This window comes from Mesoplodon bidens (genome assembly GCF_964165515.1).
Source record: "Mesoplodon bidens genome assembly, chromosome: 6".
Taxonomy (NCBI): domain Eukaryota; kingdom Metazoa; phylum Chordata; class Mammalia; order Artiodactyla; family Ziphiidae; genus Mesoplodon; species Mesoplodon bidens.
In genome coordinates this window covers 3,461,070-3,482,169 of record NC_138162.1, presented here as the reverse complement: position 1 = coordinate 3,482,169, position 21,100 = coordinate 3,461,070, and the positions used below count along the sequence as shown (strand labels likewise).

At 55.0% G+C, this 21,100-nt stretch overlaps 1 protein-coding gene across 3 annotated transcripts in view; it reads right to left on the bottom strand.

Moving 5' to 3' along the window:
* Positions 1–1,136: 1,136 nt before the first annotated feature.
* OLFM1 (olfactomedin 1) overlaps positions 1,137–21,100 on the bottom strand; it is a 34,972-nt gene continuing 15,008 nt past the window's right edge. For 2 of the 3 annotated variants that reach the window (XM_081237359.1, XM_081237358.1), the window contains exons 3-6: positions 18,965–19,120; positions 16,768–16,987; positions 9,160–9,266; positions 1,137–2,833 (exon numbers count right to left, since the gene is read on the bottom strand). In XM_081237359.1, coding sequence (XP_081093485.1) covers positions 2,159–2,833; positions 9,160–9,266; positions 16,768–16,987; positions 18,965–19,120 — 1,158 coding nt within the window. In that variant the 3' untranslated portion in view covers positions 1,137–2,158. Of the gene's footprint in view, positions 2,834–9,159; positions 9,267–16,767; positions 16,988–17,179; positions 17,501–18,964; positions 19,121–21,100 lie in introns of those variants that run through there. The other variant, XM_081237360.1, reaches the window with a different exon arrangement.

Sequence of the window (21,100 nt, the reverse complement as noted above, 5' to 3'; positions counted from 1 at the left end):
CGTCCAGGTTCTTTCCAGGACAAGTGATGGAAACTGAAGAAGACTGTTTTGGAAACACCTCGCCCCTCTGCTCTCTGGTTTGGGTGCGGTGCCAGCTGGGCTGAGCTCACGGGAGCTGCTGGCTTCTCCCCAGGCCCACATCACAGCCCTGCTGTCCACCCTGCCAAGGAGGCCAGCTGCCCCAGAGCAGAGGGAAGGGCAGGGGAGGGAGTGGTCACCACATGCCACACCCTGCCTTGGCATCTAGTGCCAAGGCCGGTCCTCAACTGTCTTGTGAAAGGAGAGTTACTTTGACCTGTGCCTTCTCTGGCCATGTGAAATCCCCAGGGCACTCCAGAACGGCTCTGTCCTGCAGAGACCTCAGGGCCCACTTAGAGACAGAGCCTGGCTTGGTATCTGCAGGCCTAGCCATGGTGGTCTGGGCTCCCCCGATGCACGAGGTTCTCTGTCTCCAAGGCTCAGGGACCCAGACCCCAGACAGGGCTGGCCACTCACCTCCTGGATCCCCAGTGCTCCTAGTGAGCGAACTGGCCAGAGGGGGCCTGGGTTTACCTTTGCCCACTTTTCGGCAGGGTCTCTGCGGATGCCCCCTGCCACGTCGGAAGCGGGTGCTTGTCCCAGGCTCCTTCCAGCTGTGTCGTGGAGGAGCCTGGCGGGGTGGGGTGGGGTGGGACTCCCAGTGGTGTAGTCCTCGGATTCAGATTCACCCAAGGAGTGGGGACCTCCAAGCTGATTCTCGGGTTCCGACCCTTGCGGGGGATGAGTGCCTAGGGATCCAATGGGGCTTGTGTCCAGACGGTGCCCTATCCTCTTCTGAGAGGGGCACTCGCTGTGGAATACGTCTGCAAGGATCTGGAAGTCTCGGTCATTTTTTTTTTTTTTTTTTTTTTTTTTTTTTGCGGTACGCGGGCCTCTCACCGTTGTGGCCTCTCCCGTTGCGGAGCACAGGCTCCGGACGCGCAGGCTCAGCGGCCATGGCTCACGGGCCCAGCCGCTCCGCGGCATGTGGGATCCTCCCGGACCGGGGCACGAACCCGTGTCCCCTGCATCAGCAGGCGGACTCTCAACCACTGCGCCACCAGGGAAGCCCAGTCTCGGTCATTTTTAAGACCCTCTGAAATGACAAACGAAGCAAAGCCATCTCCTAATATTTTTATTGTTCCTTAGATAACCGGATAGTACAAAGTTTCCCTCTTTTTTACTTAAAAAATGTCCTTTCCGCACACTGCTGCCCTCAGGAGCATTTTTTTCCCCTTGGAAACCGAAGTTTCCCTAGATGAGCCCTTCTCATCTGGGGTTACACTATTTAGATAATTTAACAAGAAGAGGGTATTTCCTTTCATGATTAGCAACATGAAATTGATCATCTCTCTACAAGGGCGAACACTGATGTGTTTTTTTTTATTCCTCTTTAGAAACAAAAACCATCCACTTACTAATCCAAACTACGGCATTGCATTTACAACATTCATGGCATCAACTAAACAGACAAGTCACCACCTTGAGGAAACAACAGACGGACATTGTACGATGTATCTACGGGGTACGCGGATTCAAACGGTGTGGCACTGAGCCTGTCCACGCCACACACGCTGGCCACCGCTCTTGGGGACTAACTCGGGTCCACAGGCTACTTGGAGTCTCAGCACAGTTCATCTAAGACACAACACGTGGTCAAGGACGGCAGCAGTGATGAGATGCGAGTTACACTAGCCTACGTGGCCCCCTCGGCCACCGAGCAAGGCCCGGGGGAGGGGGACTTCAATGAGACACGACACTCAGGTTCATCGAGCTGACCATGATCTACGGACAAGTCCATGCGATCCTAACAGTGGGTTGTTCTCGGTAACAACTGGCCAACAGTCAGTGCCTTACTTCTTGAGTATATTGACCAGAAAGGGGACCAGGGCAGGGGAACCAGGGAGCCCTGGGCTGCAATTCCAGCCGTATATACGGGGACTTCTTCCCACACTGGCCGCCCTCCGGCTGGAGCTGGAGAAACACGGGGGGCAACGCCACCCCGTGATGCCGGAGTCCACGCTGCTGCTGCTTTTTCCAAATTAGCCTTGTTCGTCTCACCAATATTAATTTGGCAGCTGTTCCACAGGAATTTCCAGGTGGGTGAGGACTCGGACCCTTGGCTTCCAGGCCGAGGGGACTACAACTCATCAGACCGAATGACGTGGAAGAGGGTGACGTTGTAGAGGATCTGGTGGCCATTGTTCCAGGCATACAGGGCGCGGTCCTTGGGGTTGTAGTCCAGCATGGAGATGTGCGAATACTTGTTCTGGAAGGGGATGTCGATGTACTCGTAGGTAGAGGCGTTGGTTTGGTAGGCGTAGTGGACCTTGGTGCCCCCCGAGTAGCCGTTGGTGACGTAGAGGGTCCCGCAGATGATGAAGGCCTCGCCCGCGCTGCGCTTGGGGTAGCTGGTGTTCCAGGTCTGCAGCACCTGCAGGGAGATGGGGTCCAGCTTGCTGATGACGATGTTGCCGGCGTTCTGGTTGGTGGCATAGACAGCCCACAGCCCATTCTCATCCACCATGAGGTCGATGTCCGAGTGGCCACCCCAGGCGTAGTGGTACATGTTGTTATAGCCAGCATAGTCCAGGCTGCGCGTCTTCAGGATCGTCTCTGTCTTTAGGTCGAACCTGATGACGATGTGGCTCTGGAACTTGTTGAAGTAGATGGAGCCGTTGTAGACCACCTGCCCTGTGCCGGACCAGGGGTGCGGGAGGCGGTGGGACGTGAAATTGTCCGTGGTCATGAAGGCCAGCATCGATCTGTACTCCCGGACAAAGCGGTTGTTGTGGTAGCCGTCCATGTACCAGACCTGCGGACACAGTGGACCTGTCAGTGGTGCTGAAGCGGGGGGACCCCTCCCGGGTAGGCATCCCCTCCTGGACTTGGGATTTAGTGATTCGGCACCCAGAGAAGGAGCTGGAAGGACTGGGAGAGAATAGACTCAACAGGGTCACGTCCTTCCTCCAGACCCACAGGATGCCTTTCACGAGGGGCCAGGACTGTCTCCCCACCAGGGGAGGAAGCGTCCAGCCTGGAGAAAGGACACCACACACAGGGGTGTGGAAACCGACAGCCTGGGACCTGCAGCCGCGCCGTGGGCGTGGCTGGCAGCCACCCTCTGCTGTTCCCGCCAAGTGGGTGGGGCTGCCCCCAGGCTGTGGGTCATCTGGGAAGGCTGGCCCTCCAGCAGCATGTGACACCGCCCTCCAGCAGGACGCTGTGGCAGAGGGCACAGCCGCCTGGGCCTGCAGGAGGACAAGTGCCCACAACACCGGGCAGTCTGCAGGGATGACCATTATCAAGGTCACCAGGAAGGGCGATGCCCAATATCCCAGGGGGCGCGTGCGTCAGGCCTCTCCTTTCGTCCAGGCCCTCACAGCAGGCCGGACTGAATCATCAGTCCGGCGGGGGGACGTCATTAATTTGGCACTTGGGATGCTCCGAGTGTAATCACTTTGTCACACCCAGTCCTGTCACGCCTCTCCGCGCTTCCAGAAGGCTCTGATTGCTCAAATCAGCCAAGATAACAAACCCAGTAGAGGCCCAAGTTTGGGGTCACAAGAAGAAGAGCTTTCCGATGACTGCTTAAATGCCAGTTGACTCAAAAGCTGTCTAGACTTCGCACAAAACGCTTTAGTCATTTTCAACCAACATGGGAGCAAATTAGAAAGCAATGCAGTTAGTCAGAGGAAAATCTGCCGGGCTAATGCCGTTCCCAGTGCATCTGTCTGGCAAGAAGGCAGCTGCTTTATCCGTCAAGGGCTCTGCCGGCTGCAGGAGGGATTAAGGATGTGGGAGTTTTCAGACACGGTATTGTGCATGCGTTAAAAAGTTTTTAAAAACCCCCAAAACCTGTAACCTGGTTCCTGAGACATCCATTCAGATGCTTAGAGGCAGATGTGCTTTTTGTTTTTACCAACATTTTTTTTAAAGACTGGGTCTCATTTGAGGCTTTTCATTATCCTTAGCCTCCGTCAGAGCAGCCCTCAGCGATGTGGGCCATGCATTAGAACGGGGCAAGCGCAGGGCTGGGCGGAAGGTGTCAGAGGTCCGTGGGATCATGTGCAGATGCCCTGACATCTCGCCTCCTCTTGGTTACCTCCCAGACAGGGAGCTCACGGCTTCTCTCAAGACTTAGCTCAAGTGACAGCCCCCCGCTGAACCCTCTCCTGACCCCCCCATCTCAGCTCTGTCTGCCTCCCCCACAACTGGGTCTTTGATGGTGGGGACCCGGTTGGGTTGATGCATCCCTGGACACCCAGGGATCAGCACGTCCTTCCTGTGGGCAGAGCTGGGTGAAGTCAGCATCCAATTTCTAAGGATTTTTAAACTGCCTTTTCCTCCGATAAACTGGCAAGTTGGTCGCAGGGGGCAACACTTGGAAAAGGCAATTTAGGGTGGGAGAGAAAATCAGCACAGGCACTAAATGTGCAACAACCAGCTCTCGGCCTGGAGGGTTTAGGCCACCAGTGAGCTCCTCTGTGCAAAAGAGGAGCACATCACGGGACCCCCAGGGCCTGCGATGAGCCTTTGGCAGTGCCTCCCACCCCCACGAGTTCACTCTGATCTCACCTAAAATGCCTTGTCCTTCCCCTCCTGCTCCACGTTCCAAGGCTCAGATGGAATCCCGTCCCCTCCAGGATGCCGCCCAGAACCGCTGAGGCCTGGGACCAGGGTCCTCAACCTGGCTGGGTCCCCTGGGAGCTTTCACACCCCAGAACAATGACACAGACCTTGGGGGTAGAGCCGGGCATCGGCTGGTTAAAGCTTCCAGGGGATTCGGACGTTCGGCAGGGTCCCTGAGACCACCTGTTCCAAGTCCCCAGTTCGGAGAGGCCCAGGGGTGAGGGTCTCGCCCAGGGCCACACGGTCTGTTCACCAGAAAGCAGACTGCATCTCGCACAGGACGCACCCACTGCCTGTCTTCGCTGGGCCACTTCCTCCCAGACTCCCGAGGTCGTCCTCTGAAATGCCCAACCGACCCCATACAGCAGGTTCCGCTCACGGGCACAGACAGAAGGGGACAGCGACCCTCCACTCGCTCACTCCTGGGCTTGACCACACCGCCCGCTTCACCCACCACCGCCCAGCAGGATGCCTCGGGTGGCCCAGGTGGCCATGCGCCTCCTGTTCTCCACGTGATGGGAACTCGTTCCCTGCCCTCCGGGCGCTGGTGACCCCAGGGCCACGCTCTACGTAGGCTGCAGCTCCCTGGGGCCATCGTCCTGTGGGAAGAACCATGGGGACCCAGGCTGAGGCGGCGGGGGAGAGCTGAGAACACAGCGGGGGACAGAAGCCAGGGAAGCCCAAAGGAGAAAGGGGCCCTCGGGGCGGCAGGGCTCAGAGCCCCGCTGCGGGTGCTTCTGCCAGCAGAAGGCAGGCCCCCGGGCGAGTGGCGAGAGGAGTGCCCTCGGCAGGTCTGAGGCCAGTGCGCAAGCTCCCTCCTCCATGAGGGTCCCTTTGCCAGAAAAGATAAAACAAAGCCACCTCCGGATTCTTTCTTTGTAAATGCCACGCCTTGAGTGGATGTGGCCTACCAGCTCACTGGAATCAAAACGCCCAACGCCAGCTCCCCTGTAAGAAAACCTGGGTATTCCCACATCTTGACTGCATTTCGGTTCGGTGGGGTTTTCCTAATTGTCCCTAGTATTTTCATGTGCTTTTTAGTGAAGAGGGCCACCTCGGGGCGGGGCAGGGCAGGGCAGGGCGGGGCGATGGTGTCCAGTCTGGCCCCATCAGCAGGGATGTACCCGGGAGGGGCGGGGGGGGGGAGGGAAGCTGCCCAAAGGGCCTGGCTTAGTAACGTGACCATGTCCTCTCCTCCCTTTGGCGGGGCAGGCATCTGTCACATGTCCTCCTGGCAGGGCCTGACCTCAAGGAGCCGGCACGGGTGGGAAAGATGCTCTAAAGGGAGCCCTTAGCTGAACAGGTGAGTGGGGAGGTGGGAGGCTTCACTGGGGAGTGAGGGTTGAAAGGGGGGCAAGGTCAGCAGCCCCAAGACCGTCCCCAACCACACGAAACAGTGTGACCGTGCAGTTCGGATAATACGACCTTCAGGAAGACGGATTCCGTAGGAATAAAATACCTGGATGGCTGTGACACAGTTTAGATGACAGGGAAAGACTTTTAAACACTAAACTGAGCTCACTGCTGTTTGGGAAACGAGACGTGTTTTAGTGATGAGACCACCCCTCTGAACATGAACTTCCTGGGGGCCAGAGGCTGGCTGGTCCCCTTACCAACGTCTGATGTGAGCGGGCCTGGGACTTCTACGGCGGAAGCACGGCTGTTAAGAGGGATGGTGGATGCCGGACCTTCGAAGGGTCCACAGTCAGAGGTACGTGCCTCAACGTCTTGGTCTCCCGGGAGAGGGACACAGCCTGGGGTGACGAGAGCATGGCTTCCAGAGCTCTGGTGCCATCAGAAGCTTCTGGACAGGGTGGAGGACCACTGGAGCCCAGCACAGTGCCTGCACACAGGTGGTGCTTAATGAACGAGCTAACCTGGTTCTAACAGCTCAGCACAAAGGCAGGGGGACCCGAAAGCCCCTTTGAGGACTCCCGGACAGGGGTCCCAAGGCAATTCCCCACCCTGGCTGTTGGCCACACCCCTCTTTCCTCGCCCTCTGTGGCCTCCTGCACTGAAGCTGACACTGACTTATTTTTTTTGGAGTGAGTTATGGGTCTCCTCTGTGTGATCAAAACTGGACGGAGAATGGAAAAGATCAAAACACAAGAAAACAGCTCCCTTCCAGATCAGTGGCAGGACCTGGGGACGTGTCGCTTAGCAGGCTGTGAGTTGGTGGCTGTGCTGACCTCACGGCTTGGGGCAGGACTGCCGACTGCCCAAAGCTTTGGAACAGGCCCCCAGGGTCCCCTGCCAGCGAGCTGGTCCCCTCCCTCCCGCCCCACGCAGTCAGCTCCTGCAAAGGTCCTCCTTCCGCCTTCCTGCTTGCACTCTGTCCATCACCAGGGCCCCCTTTCCTGGAGGGTGGTCAATCATCAAGCAGAAAAGAGGTGTCTAATTTCCAAAAGCATCCATCACCACCTCAGCGGCTCTGCAAATGAACCTACATCCTCACGGTCCGGGGGATTCCAGGAGCCCTGATACGTGATCTCTGAGAAAAGATAATTTGACGAGCGCTCACTACAACAAAGGAAATTGACATCAACATGGGGACCCACAGGCACATCGGCAGTGTCAGATGGGGCGAAATCCTCTAGACCGGGGTTCGTCCTCTGCAGCACCAAGGTCATTGGTTCCAGCTCACGGATCCCAAGAGGCCTGCTGGGTCAGTGGGGTGTGTGTGGTGGGGCAGGCAGAGGGCAGGCAGGAGGTGGGGAGAAGGCAATGGAGAGGAGGGTGATTCGGAAGACTCAACCTGGAACATCGCGGTTAATAAATGGTTAATAAAACCACTGGCCAGCCTTTCCTGAGACCTTGGTCAAGTCACGTGACCCTCCTGGGTTTTCTCATCAACACAGCAGAGACAACTATGATCTCCGGTTGGAGGGCAGCCGTGGGACCAAACCAGGCCAGGCACAGGTGCGCTCAGCTGAGGGCTGGGCACACATGTCGCTGTGTCCTAGAAACCAATACTTCCTCTTGTATTTCAATATATATACATCATGCGCTCAGGGTCTGCATCACCATCTTGTTTTCATGTCTGCATTACTGTTCTTATCACTGACATCTGCAGCAAGCACACTCCTAACCAAACTCGGAACCAAAGTGGTGTTTTCCAGGGGGATGCGGATGAAACTGAAGAGTAGTCAGGGTAACAATTGGCCAATTAAATGGTTCACTGGTAATTAACTGGTAATTAATTGGCCAATTAAATTCTTAGAAAACTTCCAAGGACCAGCTAGCCGTCACCATTCAGAAAATAAAACACAAACAAACTTCACCCCCAAAATACCGGACCCGGTCATTTCCCGGGTTTGCAGCCTGTAGCCGGCCCTCTCCTTCCAGAACTCTCTGCCTGCAGACCCGGGGATGAGGTCTGGGAAGAGGCTGCTGGCCTGCTGGGGGGTGGGTAAGGAAGGGGAGAGACGGGGGTTCCTCCCACTGGAGGTTGTGGGATAAAAAGACAGACGCCCAGATCGCTGGAAAGCCCGTCATGGACCCCAGGCGTCTCCCCCAAAAGGAGAAAGTGTGCCGCTTCCTGATCTAAACGGAAGCGATCACACTGTCTAAAGGGTGGGAATGGGGCTGGGGGAGGAGCAAAGATCAGAAGTCTCAAGATCCCTCCCCACTGAAAATCCTCCAGACAAGGCTCAGAGGTTCTCAAATTCCTAAGCTCCTTTCTCAATCTGCCCAGAGGAAGAGTTGAGTTTTTTTTTAAGTGTTTATTTTCTAAACGTCCTGCAGGCAAGGGGCTGGGTAAGAGAGGCCCTGGACTGTTGCGAGGGTTCTCTCCGGGTGCCAGCAGTCAGGCAGGTGGACCACCAAGGGACAGGGATGCCCACAGCTCCTTTCCTCCACCAAGAGCCAGAACCCTGGGCGTTAGGAACCTCCCTTCGCTGAAACGCTCCCAAAGGACGCTGTGGTGACGGATGGATGTCACCTGGGCCCTGTGGGCCAGGCACCACCCTCCCAGCCAGCCAGCCCTCTCTGCTCCCCACGCCCCGAAGGGAATCCAACGACAGAACGCAGGCCCCACCCCATCCCGATCAAGACAGATGTGCCACTAGGTGGTCTCTCTCTCCTTTTATGAGCTTTTTATCCAGGGGGGAAAGTCTAGAAAAAAAAGAACATGACTTTTCTCCTAAATCAAAAAAGAACATGAGTTTCCATCAGCCATGAAAGGAATGGCAAATGAAACGCAAATGAGAAGTCATTAAAACAAGAAGGCCTGGCCATGCTGTTCCTGAGTGGAGCGGGGGCAGGGCTGTGAGAATGGGAAGGTTTCAGCCCGGAGGCAGCCCTTCCGCTCCCAGGGGCAGAGCCGCGCCCGGGGAGGGGGTCGCAGGCGTTCTCGGACCCGCCCCGTGGTCTGTGACTCTGACTTAGTACAGGGACCTCGGCAAGGGACCTGGGCCCCAAAGTCCCTGGAACACCACCCCGGGGGCACCAAGTTTCGCTCGTCCACAGCCCCCCGGCCCCAGACCCAGATCCAATGAAGGAAGCACTTACCCTGTTATCACCTTCTGGGGCCAGAGGGTCCGTCATCCAGGACCCAAACCTCGAGCCAGAGGTCTTGATGGTCACGGGGTCACTTATGCCCGTCAGCTTGCCACACGCTGCAAGAGAGGACACAGCGCAGGGGAGTGAGTGCCTGGGCCCAGCCCCAATACCGGCCCCTCCCTCGGCTGCTTCTCAGCCATCCCTGCCCTGCTCTTCCCGTGGCACCCCCAGCCCCAAAGGCGAGAGAGGTCGCCACCCCCTCCCCCAAGCAGAGAGCAACGGAGGCCAGGGCGGGTGCGGAGAGGGAGGCGCAGCCCCCTGGGCCTCGGGCCGGGGGTGCCAGGGCTGCACCTCCCGATGGGGCGGTCAGCCTCGCCCAGACACAGTTTTCTCCTCTGGGAAGCGGGGGCGGCAGCCGCCGGACCTCCTAAGGAGAAAGTGCATCCGCGGTTCAGCGCAGGAGGAAGGGCGCTCCTTCCGGGATGCGCTCGGGGCCACACCGACACTCGGACATTCCCGACAGCCCAGCGCCCTTCCCACTGCCCCTGATAGCCCCGGGCAGCCACCATGCCCAGCAGAAATCCCCCTCCTGCCACCTGGATGCCAACCTGTGTGTGTAGCCCTGAAGCCTTCCGGAATAAGTAAACTCAGCCAGCCTCAGAAGGGCAAAAGGTTCCTGAGCCTCAGAAGCCGACTGGCCTCTCGACGTAGGCAGTGGGCCCTGCCCTGTGGGGACGTGTGCCTTCTAGGATGCCCTCCCTTTCTTCCAGGCCAGGCCTGCGTGTAACTCCCCAGCTCTGCCTGCTCTGCTAAACTGCCACTGTATTAGCAGATGTAGAGGTCAGTCTGCAAAGTTTAGAGGACACTTGCACGTTTTCAGAAGATTGCCAGTGACTTAACCCAGGGACGTGGTTTAGCCGGGGGTCATCCTAACAAGTGAGGTGGCCCGGCCTCGGGGAGGGGCCCATGGCCGCCTCTGCACTGTCTGGGGTGCCTCCCACTCTCTCCCCAAACTTAAAGTGGGGCAAGGAAATCCATCAGCATCATTGAACAAGACTGGAGAAGTGGACGCCCTGGCCCCCCAGCCCAGTGCCTGATGCCTCTGTCTCTTTGTGTTGTCAGGAGAGCTTGTATCTGGGCAACGCGGAGGCTTTGGACCAGGATTAAGAGCCGACTGCAAGCAGAAGAAAGGCGGCTTTACAGCCAAATTCCCATCAAGTCACGCTGCCCCGCTCAGAAGCCCCTGCGGTGCCGCTCCCCAGGCTGCCGCCTCTGGCCCAGATTCGAAAAAGGAACTCAACTATTTTTACTCGCCCATCCCTTCCCAGTGTATATTTTGCCTGTTCCCCTTTCAGGAGGAATTGCATACTTTCCCACTGAAATACTGTCCCCTCAAGGCCCGAGGCCATCACTTGCAGGGCAGGTACGTGAGTCTGCAGACAGGCGAGGGTCCCTGCAGACAGCAAGTCTGCCCGGCCCTGTCCACAACCCCTCATCTGAGGGAGGACAGAGGACAAAGGGACTGGACGTTACGCGCAGGTTTGCCAACATCTACAGCAACGAGAAGAAAAAAGTGGGTCCTCGGAAATCTCGCGAGAGCGTGCGCGCCCACGAGAGCCCCAGACCAAGTTCTCATCTCACGAGAGTTTTGAGAATTTGGGCGGGGTTCCCCGAGGGTTCCGTCTGGAGGAGGGAGGGCAGGGGAGAAGCAGGACACTAGGCTGAGCTCTCCCCAGCACCCTCTTTGTTTCTGTGACCCTGGGGGGTTCTGGGCTGCCCCCGGGAGACAGCAGACCCTCCGAACACCAGAAACAGCCCATCTCCCTGCTGCCCAGAGGCCAGCAAAGTGCCCTCTGTGAATGTCCCGTGCAGCGCCTCCCCACCGCTGAGTCAGGGACAGTGGTCCTGTCTGCTGCCTGGAAGGAGAAGTCCCAAGGCACTGTGGCCCCAAGGGTGTCACGGATCGGGGGCCCCGGGTGGGATGCCTGCTGGTGCTCCATCGCGGGCACACTTCCCAGTGAGATGTCCACTCACGCCAACACCCTGCCCAGCCTTCAGTGGCCACACCCGGCCTGGGACGACCTCCCCCGAAGGAGACAGACATCCATCCTTTACATCACACTCAGAAGGTGAAGATGGCGGGTGGAGGCCCGGCTCGGCCGCCTGCCCAGCTCTTCTCGCCTCCCTACCTTCGCTCGGACCCACCCCCATAGGGAGAGCCAGACCCCCACCCCGCGCCTGCCCTCCTGTCTTCTGTGGCTGGACCCACACCGATGCCTCTGCTGAGCCCGCTCCCTTCTGGACGGCACCCACCCTGCCTCCCCGACCCAGGCTGGGCCTGCACACCCCCTGGGCGTGGCCCCGGGCCTGCGGGTCTCATGGCCCCAGGCAGGACGCCCCTCCCCCCGCAAGGCTCCGCCTGGGGGAGCTGTCCGAAACGAATGAATGAACGAACAAATGACTCACCTCTCAGGAACTGAGAGGTATAACGATCCATCTCCCAGAAAATCCACGTCAGCCCTCAGCCCACTGCTTCGCCACGTAACCCGCCAGAGGGGACGGGGGTGGGGAAGGTGGGCCGCCTCTTCTGAGGGCGGCTTCCTTATCTGCCAGAAGGATACCCACCCCAGAGGCGGTGGTGGGAATTAAAGCAGTTAACCAGTGGGGAGCTTCTAGAAGGATGCCCGTCACGCATAAGTGCCCAGCGAGGCCAGCGGCCATGGATTCACACTGAGACTGTGGCCAAGTCCAGGCCCGGGGCTGCCCCGGATGGTCCCACTGCGTCCGGCCCACACGTGGCTGCAGAGAAGGGGAGACCGACCGTCTGTGGGGGGGCTGGGGGGCGGGGGGAGGGCGTCTGCACCAGCCCCAGCCCCGCCCTGCCCTGGGCTGAGGTCTCCCCCAGTGCACCCTGGCCCGAGGGGCTGAGCCCACCCTCCCCCAGCCTCTCGGAGGGAGCCTTAAAACCATGGATGAGGAGGCAGCAGAGAAGGGCCAGCTGGCCCGGGAGGCCTGCTTGGCCAACTCCTGGCTGTGGGCTCAGCTCTTCACTGGGGATGGAGGCTGCCCGCCCTGCTTGAGTCACGGAGTTATTTTTGGTTCTCCATCCAAACTGGCTCTGCCAAGACCTCGGGAACTGATGGGATCTAAAAAAGCCCCACGGCAGAGCCGCGAGGCAGAATCTTGGCACGTTCCGTTCACGAAAGTGTCCCTCTCTTGTCATGAGCGCTCGGGCTTCGTGGATGGGGAGGGAAAGGAAGCCGAGCAGGTCCATCTCAGAGGAGGCTGGGCTCCAGGCACAGCACCCTCAGCTGGGAGGGCCCTGAGAGCCCAGGACGGGTCTCAGGAGGGAGGCCGCCTTGCAAAGCTGGGAGCCTGCACAAAGCAGCCTCCGCAGATGAAATCCTGTGGCTCCTGCTATTCCTAGAAGGAGGCCACTTCTGAACAACAGCCCGAGTGACCTCTGACAGGAGCCTGAGCAGGCCCCAGGGCGACGTGCCCGCCAAGGAACCGGGCCAGAGACCAGACTGAGGGGGCTGACTGCTCCACAGCAGGCAGACGGGTCCCGGGACCGCCCGGCCTCCAGGCCCATCTGCCTCTGTCCCAGCTTGTATCCCCGACCCAGGCTGGGCCTGCACACCCCCACTAAAGACTGGAAAGAGTTAAGCTGGAAGAGCTGGCAAAGCTGGGAGCTCAGACAGATGCATGTCCTTGCAGAAGAGCTAACCTGGGACGGAGCAGCCTCCCTGCAAGCCCAGGCCCAGAGCCCCGAGGGCCGCCCTGGACGCCCATCTCCCCTCCGCACCTGGGCAGGGACGGGGGCGCTGAGAGACCTCTTGCGATCCCGAGCACTTCCCGGAAGGAACCTGGGGGGACACCTGCCTGCCTGCTGGGACCACTGAGGTCACTGCCGTGGGCGGCACCTGGACTCGGGTCCCCTCCCTCCTCGCTGTCCTAGTGGGTCCCCTGCAGACTGAGACACCCTAAACTTCCCTCTCAATCCTGAGTGCAAATCCGCATGGGCTAACTTATCCGCTGTCCTTGGGAGCAGCTCACTCACCCGGCTCCATCCCGGCCTCTGGGGAGGAGGTAAGGGCCCCTCTCTCTGTCTCCCCGACCTTCCCTACAGAGGGCTTTAGCACCAGAGAACCAGAATGGTCCAGCTGCGGGAAGCCCTAAAGTCAGCTAGTTCCCCTCATTTTACACACAGGACTGAGGCCTGACACTAACGGGCATGTGACATGCCCGGGACACGTGCATGAGTGTGTGTCCTGCATTGGATCTTAAGTCTCTGTTTTTGGCTGGTTTAGCTGCTGGGGCATCTGATTCTGCAGGCTCTCCACGGAGTGGCAGTGAAAGCTCGGGGGACAGGGTCACCGGGCAGCTCCGCCTCTCCCTTGCCTTGCCCGGGAACCAGAGGGACTGCAGGGGAGCCGTGGGGACCCGCCTCCCTTCCGGATGATGCCCGAGAGATGCTGAGCCCAATGTCCAGTTCTAGAAATCAGACTTTCAGATTCACGTTCTGGCTGGGCCATTAGGAAAAACATACAGTCCCATCAAGAGAGGGATTTAAAAATGGAAACAGAAAACCAATGGAACCTGCAGTCCTGGTTTTTTTTTTTTTTTTTTTTTTCCTGTGTATGGAATTGTCAGCAACATCCATTTGAAGAGAATAGAGACCTAATTAAGAGCACGTTGGGGAAACTGCAGGGAGACCCTCTTCCCCATAATTACACCAGGAAGGTAACCGAGATGCTGTTCTCCAGAGCAAAAGGAACCTACAGTCAGACTTCAGACCCAGGAGACAAGAGGTGGAGGTGGCGGGGGGCCGGGGGTGGGCGGGGGAGCCCGAGGTAGGACCTGCCGACCTCTGAGACACTGCATCTTCAGAAGTCCTAACCGCCCAGGACAGCATCAGTGCTGGCTTCCCCTGTTCTATGCTCACTGGCAACCTCTCAGCAAAGAAACAGGCTAAGATGGCACCTATTTGCAAGGCTAAAATAAAGACTAAAATAAGCAGACACAGGATATTGGTTGGGTCTTTAAGTTATGGAGCTTGAATGAAAACCTAGGAAGCGGGAGAAGCAGCAGCAGCTAAATCTACCTATTACCTGTTGTCTGTCTACCTACCTACCTACCTACTTATTATCTGTTGTCTATCTACCTACATACCTACTGACTTACCTACGTACCTATCTACCTATTATCTGTTGTCTATCCAACTACCTACCTACTGACTTAACTACCTACCTATTTACCTATTATCTGTTGTCTATCTACCTTTCTATGTATTATCTGTTTACCTACCTACTCACCTACTTACCTATCATCTGTCTGTCTAACTACCTACTGACCTACCTACCTACCTATCATCGGTCTAGCTGTCTCTTTACCTAGCAATCATGTCTAGCTATCGTGTACTACCTACCCACCTGCCTACGTGTCCTATCACTGTGCTGGGCACAGTGCGCAGCCCGTGATGTGAATGGTGTCTGTGGACTCACACGGTGACCCCAGGGCACAGGGACTCCTACGCCTTCAGCTTACAGACGAAGAGGCAGCTGAAACGCCAAGTGGTCAGTGCCTTGGCTGAGCCTCAGGGCCACAGAGTGGCACTTACCACTTTAGGACCCTGCCTCCCCCAGATGGGGGTTCTCGCTTCGGTGTTCACCCACATCACCCACCCGAGTGCTGGTGAAAGACGGATCCCCGCCCACCTGCCCGAAGACTCAGCAGGTCCACCTACAGGTCAAGGTCTTTCTGAGCACTCAGTGGTGGAGAGCAGGGCTCCGGGGACCTCTTCATCCTCTCTCCTTACTCCCAAGTTGGCCATTTCAGCGGCCCAAGGGGAACCATGTGAAAGCCCCAAGATCCCAAGCCCTAAAGTGAATTCACCCAGCTTCTAAAAACAGGCCGAGTTCGGACACAAAGGCTGCTCGTCTGGGAAGCGCAGAATCCTCCTGGGAAGACCCTTAGCTTCTCATCAGCTGTAACTTTGCCCTCTGAATTTCCATGTGGCCCCTTCGTCCGTTAATGGAAAATGTGAAGGTTTAATCTTGGTTTCCCACTGGTCTACACAGTCTGTCTACCGGGGAATAAAAATGCTACTGTGGAGAAATAAGTAACAAAGAAACCCCCAGGGGCCGAGAGCCCTCAGGGGGAGCGTGGGAGGGTCTGGAGAGAGGTGACGGGAGCTTAGGGTAGAGGGAGCTTTATGGGTAGAAACCCAAGGACAGTGCCCACCAGAAGTATTCACGGAGTCCCATAACCACTAATAAGCCTGATAACCAGTAACATTGCAAACATTCCCGCTGACTCCTGAATGCTGAAATGGGAAGAGCTGGTAGAGACCGTCCAGCCCAGACCCACTCCCCGGGACTGTCCCAGGTCACCCAGTCCCGGACACACCAGGACGTGGGTGCCATGAAGCATATCTGAAAAACCGCAGCAGATAAACCCTCATGGGATACAAGTGTACAGATCACAACGAATTCGTCCTAATGCTCCCAGCATCGCTCACTGCCCTCTCCCGGGTGGGGGAGCTTTACTAGGGCACCTAGAACGGCATTAAAAATAAACTAGATGTGGGAACCTCTTCAAACAAAAAGGTTGGCTGACTCGATCTCCTTGTCCTTTGAACATTCTCTCTCTCCCACTTAATAGCAATGGGGATTTTTTTTCTAAGTATTTGTTCTTTGGGGATGTTTTAAGTTTAAAATAAGGCACTTGTCATGTGTGGGGGGTGGGGGATGAAAAGGGAATCAAGAGGAAACATCAGATAAAACCTAAAGGAAACTTTTTCATAAAGCAGAATTACCCTAAAAGCTACCCTAAGTTACTCTAAAAAGTAAACCGTATGAAAATGAATAACCTCTGTGTTAGAGAACAGTGGGTGGAAGGGCCAGCCAATCTTTCCTAAGAAAACCTGAAAATGGAATTGGGATTTAAAATGCGCTATTTAAAAGTGGACTCCGACACTGACACGTTAAGATTTGCTAAAGCAATTAACACGAAACTTGGTAAGGTGAGTGGGTATCAACCACAAATAAGATTCCAAGGAGCCCAGGGGCCGCCGGCTCCAGTCCCACCCCTTCCAGGCACCAGGAGGGACTCCCTGGCTTGTTGCGAATGGCAAGTCTTCCACTGTGACGTGATGGATTTTTCTGCATGACTCAGTATCTCAGGGAGCTCCATCAGCCCTCGTTCGCAAGCTGGAGGGAACCTTAAGATGTATGCTTCCCGCTCTATGAAAACGTGTGTCTTAAAAAGTCACCCAACACACACATATGCACGTGCGCGCGCGCACACACACACACACACACACACACACACACGTTCTTCAGGTGGTAGGTAACATCTAACATCGTTTTTCCAGATGTGCAGCTCAATGGGCTCTGTGAGCTGGCCTCTGCACAGGATTGGACAAGGCCCTAGGACAGGTGGCGCCTACTTCCCTCGGCTATCTGTCAAGGTAGCCCTACCCAGAAGCCCTAATCCAGCCATTGCTCGCTGATGCCGGGCGGGCGCTGTCCACTTCAGCACCACTCCCTAAGCCTGAGCGAGCTGAGTGGGGAGGTGGGCGGTGCAGGGCCCCGCCCCGCAGGGTTCTGGGCCTACCTAGTTTTTGCATGCATGCACGGAGCCTTTCTTCAAGATTGGACACTCTGCTCTGAAGTTCATCGTAGTCATAGGCGCCAATTTCTTCTTGCAGCTCGTTAAGCACTGACGTCAGATTCTGGACCTCCTCTTTAAACTGCAATACCAATTTGGCATCGGCCTTGTACTCTTCCAACACAGGTATCAAAGGCCTAAGTTCATCCATTTTCGCTTTTATCGCCTGCAAGGTTAAAATAAGCTGGGTTCAGTGCGATGCGTGCAAAAACTTGTAACACCCTGCCTTGGCCTGGCTTCTCCCTAGGTGAGGGAAAATGTCCACACTCCCGCTTTATTTATAGATTGATTTATTCTGGTCCACAGGAGTTAGAAGAGCATATTAAACAGTCTTCAGAACACCAACATATTTGGGAAAGGTCTTTATTGTCAGTTTAGAATGCAACATCTGAAGGTTACATGCTTTAAGTCACATACACAAAGTTTCTTTTTTTTTGGTTTTTCTTTTTCAAAAAATGCATTGACAAGGGTTCAAACTATTCATGAAATGCATCTGCAGTCGCATGCAAAAGAGATCCTGGTTGTATTCAAGGTTCCTTAGGGGTATGGTGCTAAGTAACGGGAAATAATAGTAAAAATGCAGGGTGCAAAAAAGCTCTCTGGCCCTCTGTCATGGTTACATGGGAGTGGACTGCTTCTTCAGTCACTGCAGCATTGAAAAAACTCTTTTAAGTTAGCCCTGCAAGCAAGAAAATGAAAACTGTTGAAGAACTAGCTTACTAGCCTGCCTTAAACAGATAGCCATTAACAGACAAATATCTTCATGGTCACTTAAAAAGAAAAATCACACTTCAAGGCTAGAGTCAGTCCAGACAAACTGCTTTAACAGCTATGTAGATGCCCTCACAGCAATTTCTGCCGAAAAGTGTTTAAGGCAATTAAAGTGTGGTCAAAGGCAAGGGGCTGCTTTTCTCCCCTCAGAGCCATAGTGCCCCAGATTTGGGAACCGGGACAGAGTGCTTGCAAAGAGGAGCCACCCCACAGATGCTGAAGACACCCTTAGAGGAACCTGAGTCTACCCCAGAGAAGGGAGTGCTGGCCTTACAAGGACAGACACAAGCTCTTTGGGGTCGGGCAGGTCAAAATCTCCTTCCGAGATAATTCTTGATGACATGTCTGAAGCAAGGACATGTCCACCTGCACCCACCAAGAGCAATTGGCTCATTTCTCCTCAACAGAATCAACCTGCTATTATTTTATTTAAATATAGATTTATAAGTTCATTAGCTTGCCATTTCATCTACATAATGTATTGCTTTTACAAGCGAACTACTTCTTGCTTCATGCGGGGAGCATACATCAAAGGAAAACATTAGCATAGAAAGGGCAGGAAGACCTAGGAGCATCAGCAGTTTCCAGTCCAGCGGGGCTGTGTAGTTTGACCCATTTATTTACATCTGGGCTAGGTTTCTAATTAACATGCATGTATACCTTAATTAAGGGGCATATAATTTGTCAATTTAACCATTCTGAAGCTGAGTAAACTCTAGGTGTATATATACATATTTGTACATATGTATATATAATTTTAGGTCAAACCAACTCCAGCTTTAATGTCCAGAGTTACATGGAGAAAAGGAACACTTACTCGGAAGTGAGAAAGATGTTGGCATCTCTCTTCCTTCCCTGCAAATCTACAGTGAGCCTTGTCACAGCTAAATTAGGTCAGATATGAAGAATTGCCCTGAGTGATCCCTGTTCAGAAATGGCTCTAATCAATTAAGCTAATCCTTGGCTAATGTGATTCACCTGCAGCAGCTGTTGAGTCGGGAAGGACCAATCACGTGCCTTCCCAGCCAATCTGCAACTTGGCTGGAGAGGCTGGGACCTGGGGCCCTGGCCTCAGAAGCTAATAGGTGTGAAAACCGCACCTCAACTCTGCCCCTTTCAAGGTGAGTTTCGCCAAACCAGGGTGAGGGCAGGTTTCCAAGGAGTGCTGCCCTTTGCAAGAAAAAGAGCATCCTTGCTGGGTTCCTTCCTGGCTTCAAATTGCTATTCTGGAGGGAGAGTGGGAGCATGAAGGGGAATTATGCAGTCTCAGAGGAGGAGGAGGAAGGGGAGGAGGGGGAGGGGGAGGAGGAGGAAGGGGAGGGGAGGGGGAGGGGAGGAGGGGGATGGGGAGGAGGGGGAGCAGCACACATACCTTGAACTGCCTGGCCAGGTGTTGCTTATGACTCTCCTCCACCTGTTTGAACTTGGACTCCAGTCCTTTCATTTGGCTCTCCATCTTCTCCACGTACTGCAAGTCCCTCTGAGTCCGCCTGTCCAGGACCTCTATGGATTGAGACATGTTTTGCACCTGTCAAAAAGGCAACAGATTCAAGGACGGAGCTGCGGCAGGTGCCCGAAGACCTCATTTGCCTCCTAACGAACGACAGTGACCTTTTCCACGTGGGCAGCCCCCTGGGAGCCAGAAGCGGCTCGTGCGTGACTTGCTAGTTAATCACCAGTAGCAGGGATTGTTATGACCAAGAACCCCCCAAACAGAGCAAAGTGGTTCGGTCAACATTTCTTCTGCCATCTTCCAGGATGTGTTCTTACAACCAGGGGTGCAGGGACCTCTGGTTCCCTGTTGGTCATAGCTCCAGGGATATGGCTTTGGGTGATTTTTTTTCTTCTTTTTTTGGGGGGTGGGGTGGGCAGGTGATTGTTTCTGGTCTCTTTATTCTGCAGGATGAAATTAGTCAGGCAGGCATAAACACCAACAAAGATGAACAGCATAGCTGGGCTTCCCCCACCTCCAGGCACAGATGTCTTTCCCCCTAAATCTCACTGGGTGTCTCGCTGAGAGGGCTGATTGCGTAAGCACAGTGCTTGGGAAGCAGGGGACTGGGCTCCCAGATTCTGCATCTTGCACGTCATCCGTCACATCCCACAGTATCATAGGTAGATGACTGTTCTGAAAACACGTACATTCAGAACAGAGATTCAGGAATCAATCACCCAGAAAATGAAGAATCTCTGTTCTACACCTTTACAGGCAGATCTGAACTGAGTCTAGCCTCAAGATGAAACTTTAATATTCAACAGGGTTCCAGAGAGCTTCAAAGAAAAACAATTTTAGTGCAGCCACCTGCCAGTGCATTTTATTTTCAGGAAACTGGCTTGCGCTTCTGTGCCAATGCATTTGGGGTGGAAGGGAGGTGGAAAAGGCTCAGGGTGGCCAAAGTGCTGTTTGGGTCATTTTCTCAGAATCGAATCCAATTACCAGTGGGAAGATACCTCCATAACCGCAAATCTTCATTTCTGTTTTTTTTTTTTTTGCTGAATTTGAAAATACCCTCCCTTTTTTGGAACTGAATCATTTGGGTATGAGGCTTAGCTTTGCCTGGTCAGTAAAAGAAGAGATCATAGTGTGGTTTGCGCTTCTTAAGGTATGTCCTTCACCCCCCGCAAATAGAATAAATGAGAAAGAGCAACCAAAAGGAGGAAAAACTGACACCGCTCAACTCAGCGCTTAAAAGTGCCTGGGATTCTATGGCTTGTTATTTGAAAGTAATGCACACATATTCGGTTTAAAAATTCAGGTTTGTAAAATACAGTATGTGGGTGACTCTGACTCGCTCTGATCCTTTCTGTTTTGATGTTTTAGGGGAAACTGAAATATACTTGCTCTGTTACCTCAGGTCTTCCTGTCCCCCTCAACAGTTTGTTCTGTCACTTTGAATAACTGAGGACTTCTTTTGAGAAAAGCTGTATTTCCCTTTATCCTTCCAGGCCCAGCCCAAATGCCACCTCCTCCAGGGAGGTTTCCCTGATGAGCCAAGCCAGAAGTGGCCGCACACCACTTGGAAACACCATCACCCTGTTGGCACCACGCCTGCATGGCAGTGACCCACACCCTGTCTCAGCCGCCTTGCTGGACAACGGGGGGAGGTGGACGGGCCTCATTGCAAGCGCAAGGCCCAGCACCTAATGCACAGCCGTACGGCGGGAGGAAGGAACAAAAATGACAGCTCCAGTCAAGACCCCTCCTCCTCCTCCTAGGGGGATTCTTGATGGACAGCAGAACCCACAAGGCTGCCGGCTAAAACCTGCTGAGCAGAAGCTGCGGGACCCTCGCTGGCTTCAGTCTGGTTCTTCTGCTGGGGCCACACACAGCCCTCTGGGCTGTTCAGCTGCCAGAGAAGGATGCTTTTAACAAATTCAAAAGGTTTTAAATTAAATTTTAAATTTAGAAAACATATTTTAAAGATGCTAAGTCACTCCGTCGCTTTAATCCGTCCCTCCTATGGACTATAGGCTGGATGAGCACCTCCCTCTCCGGCTGATCAGAGAG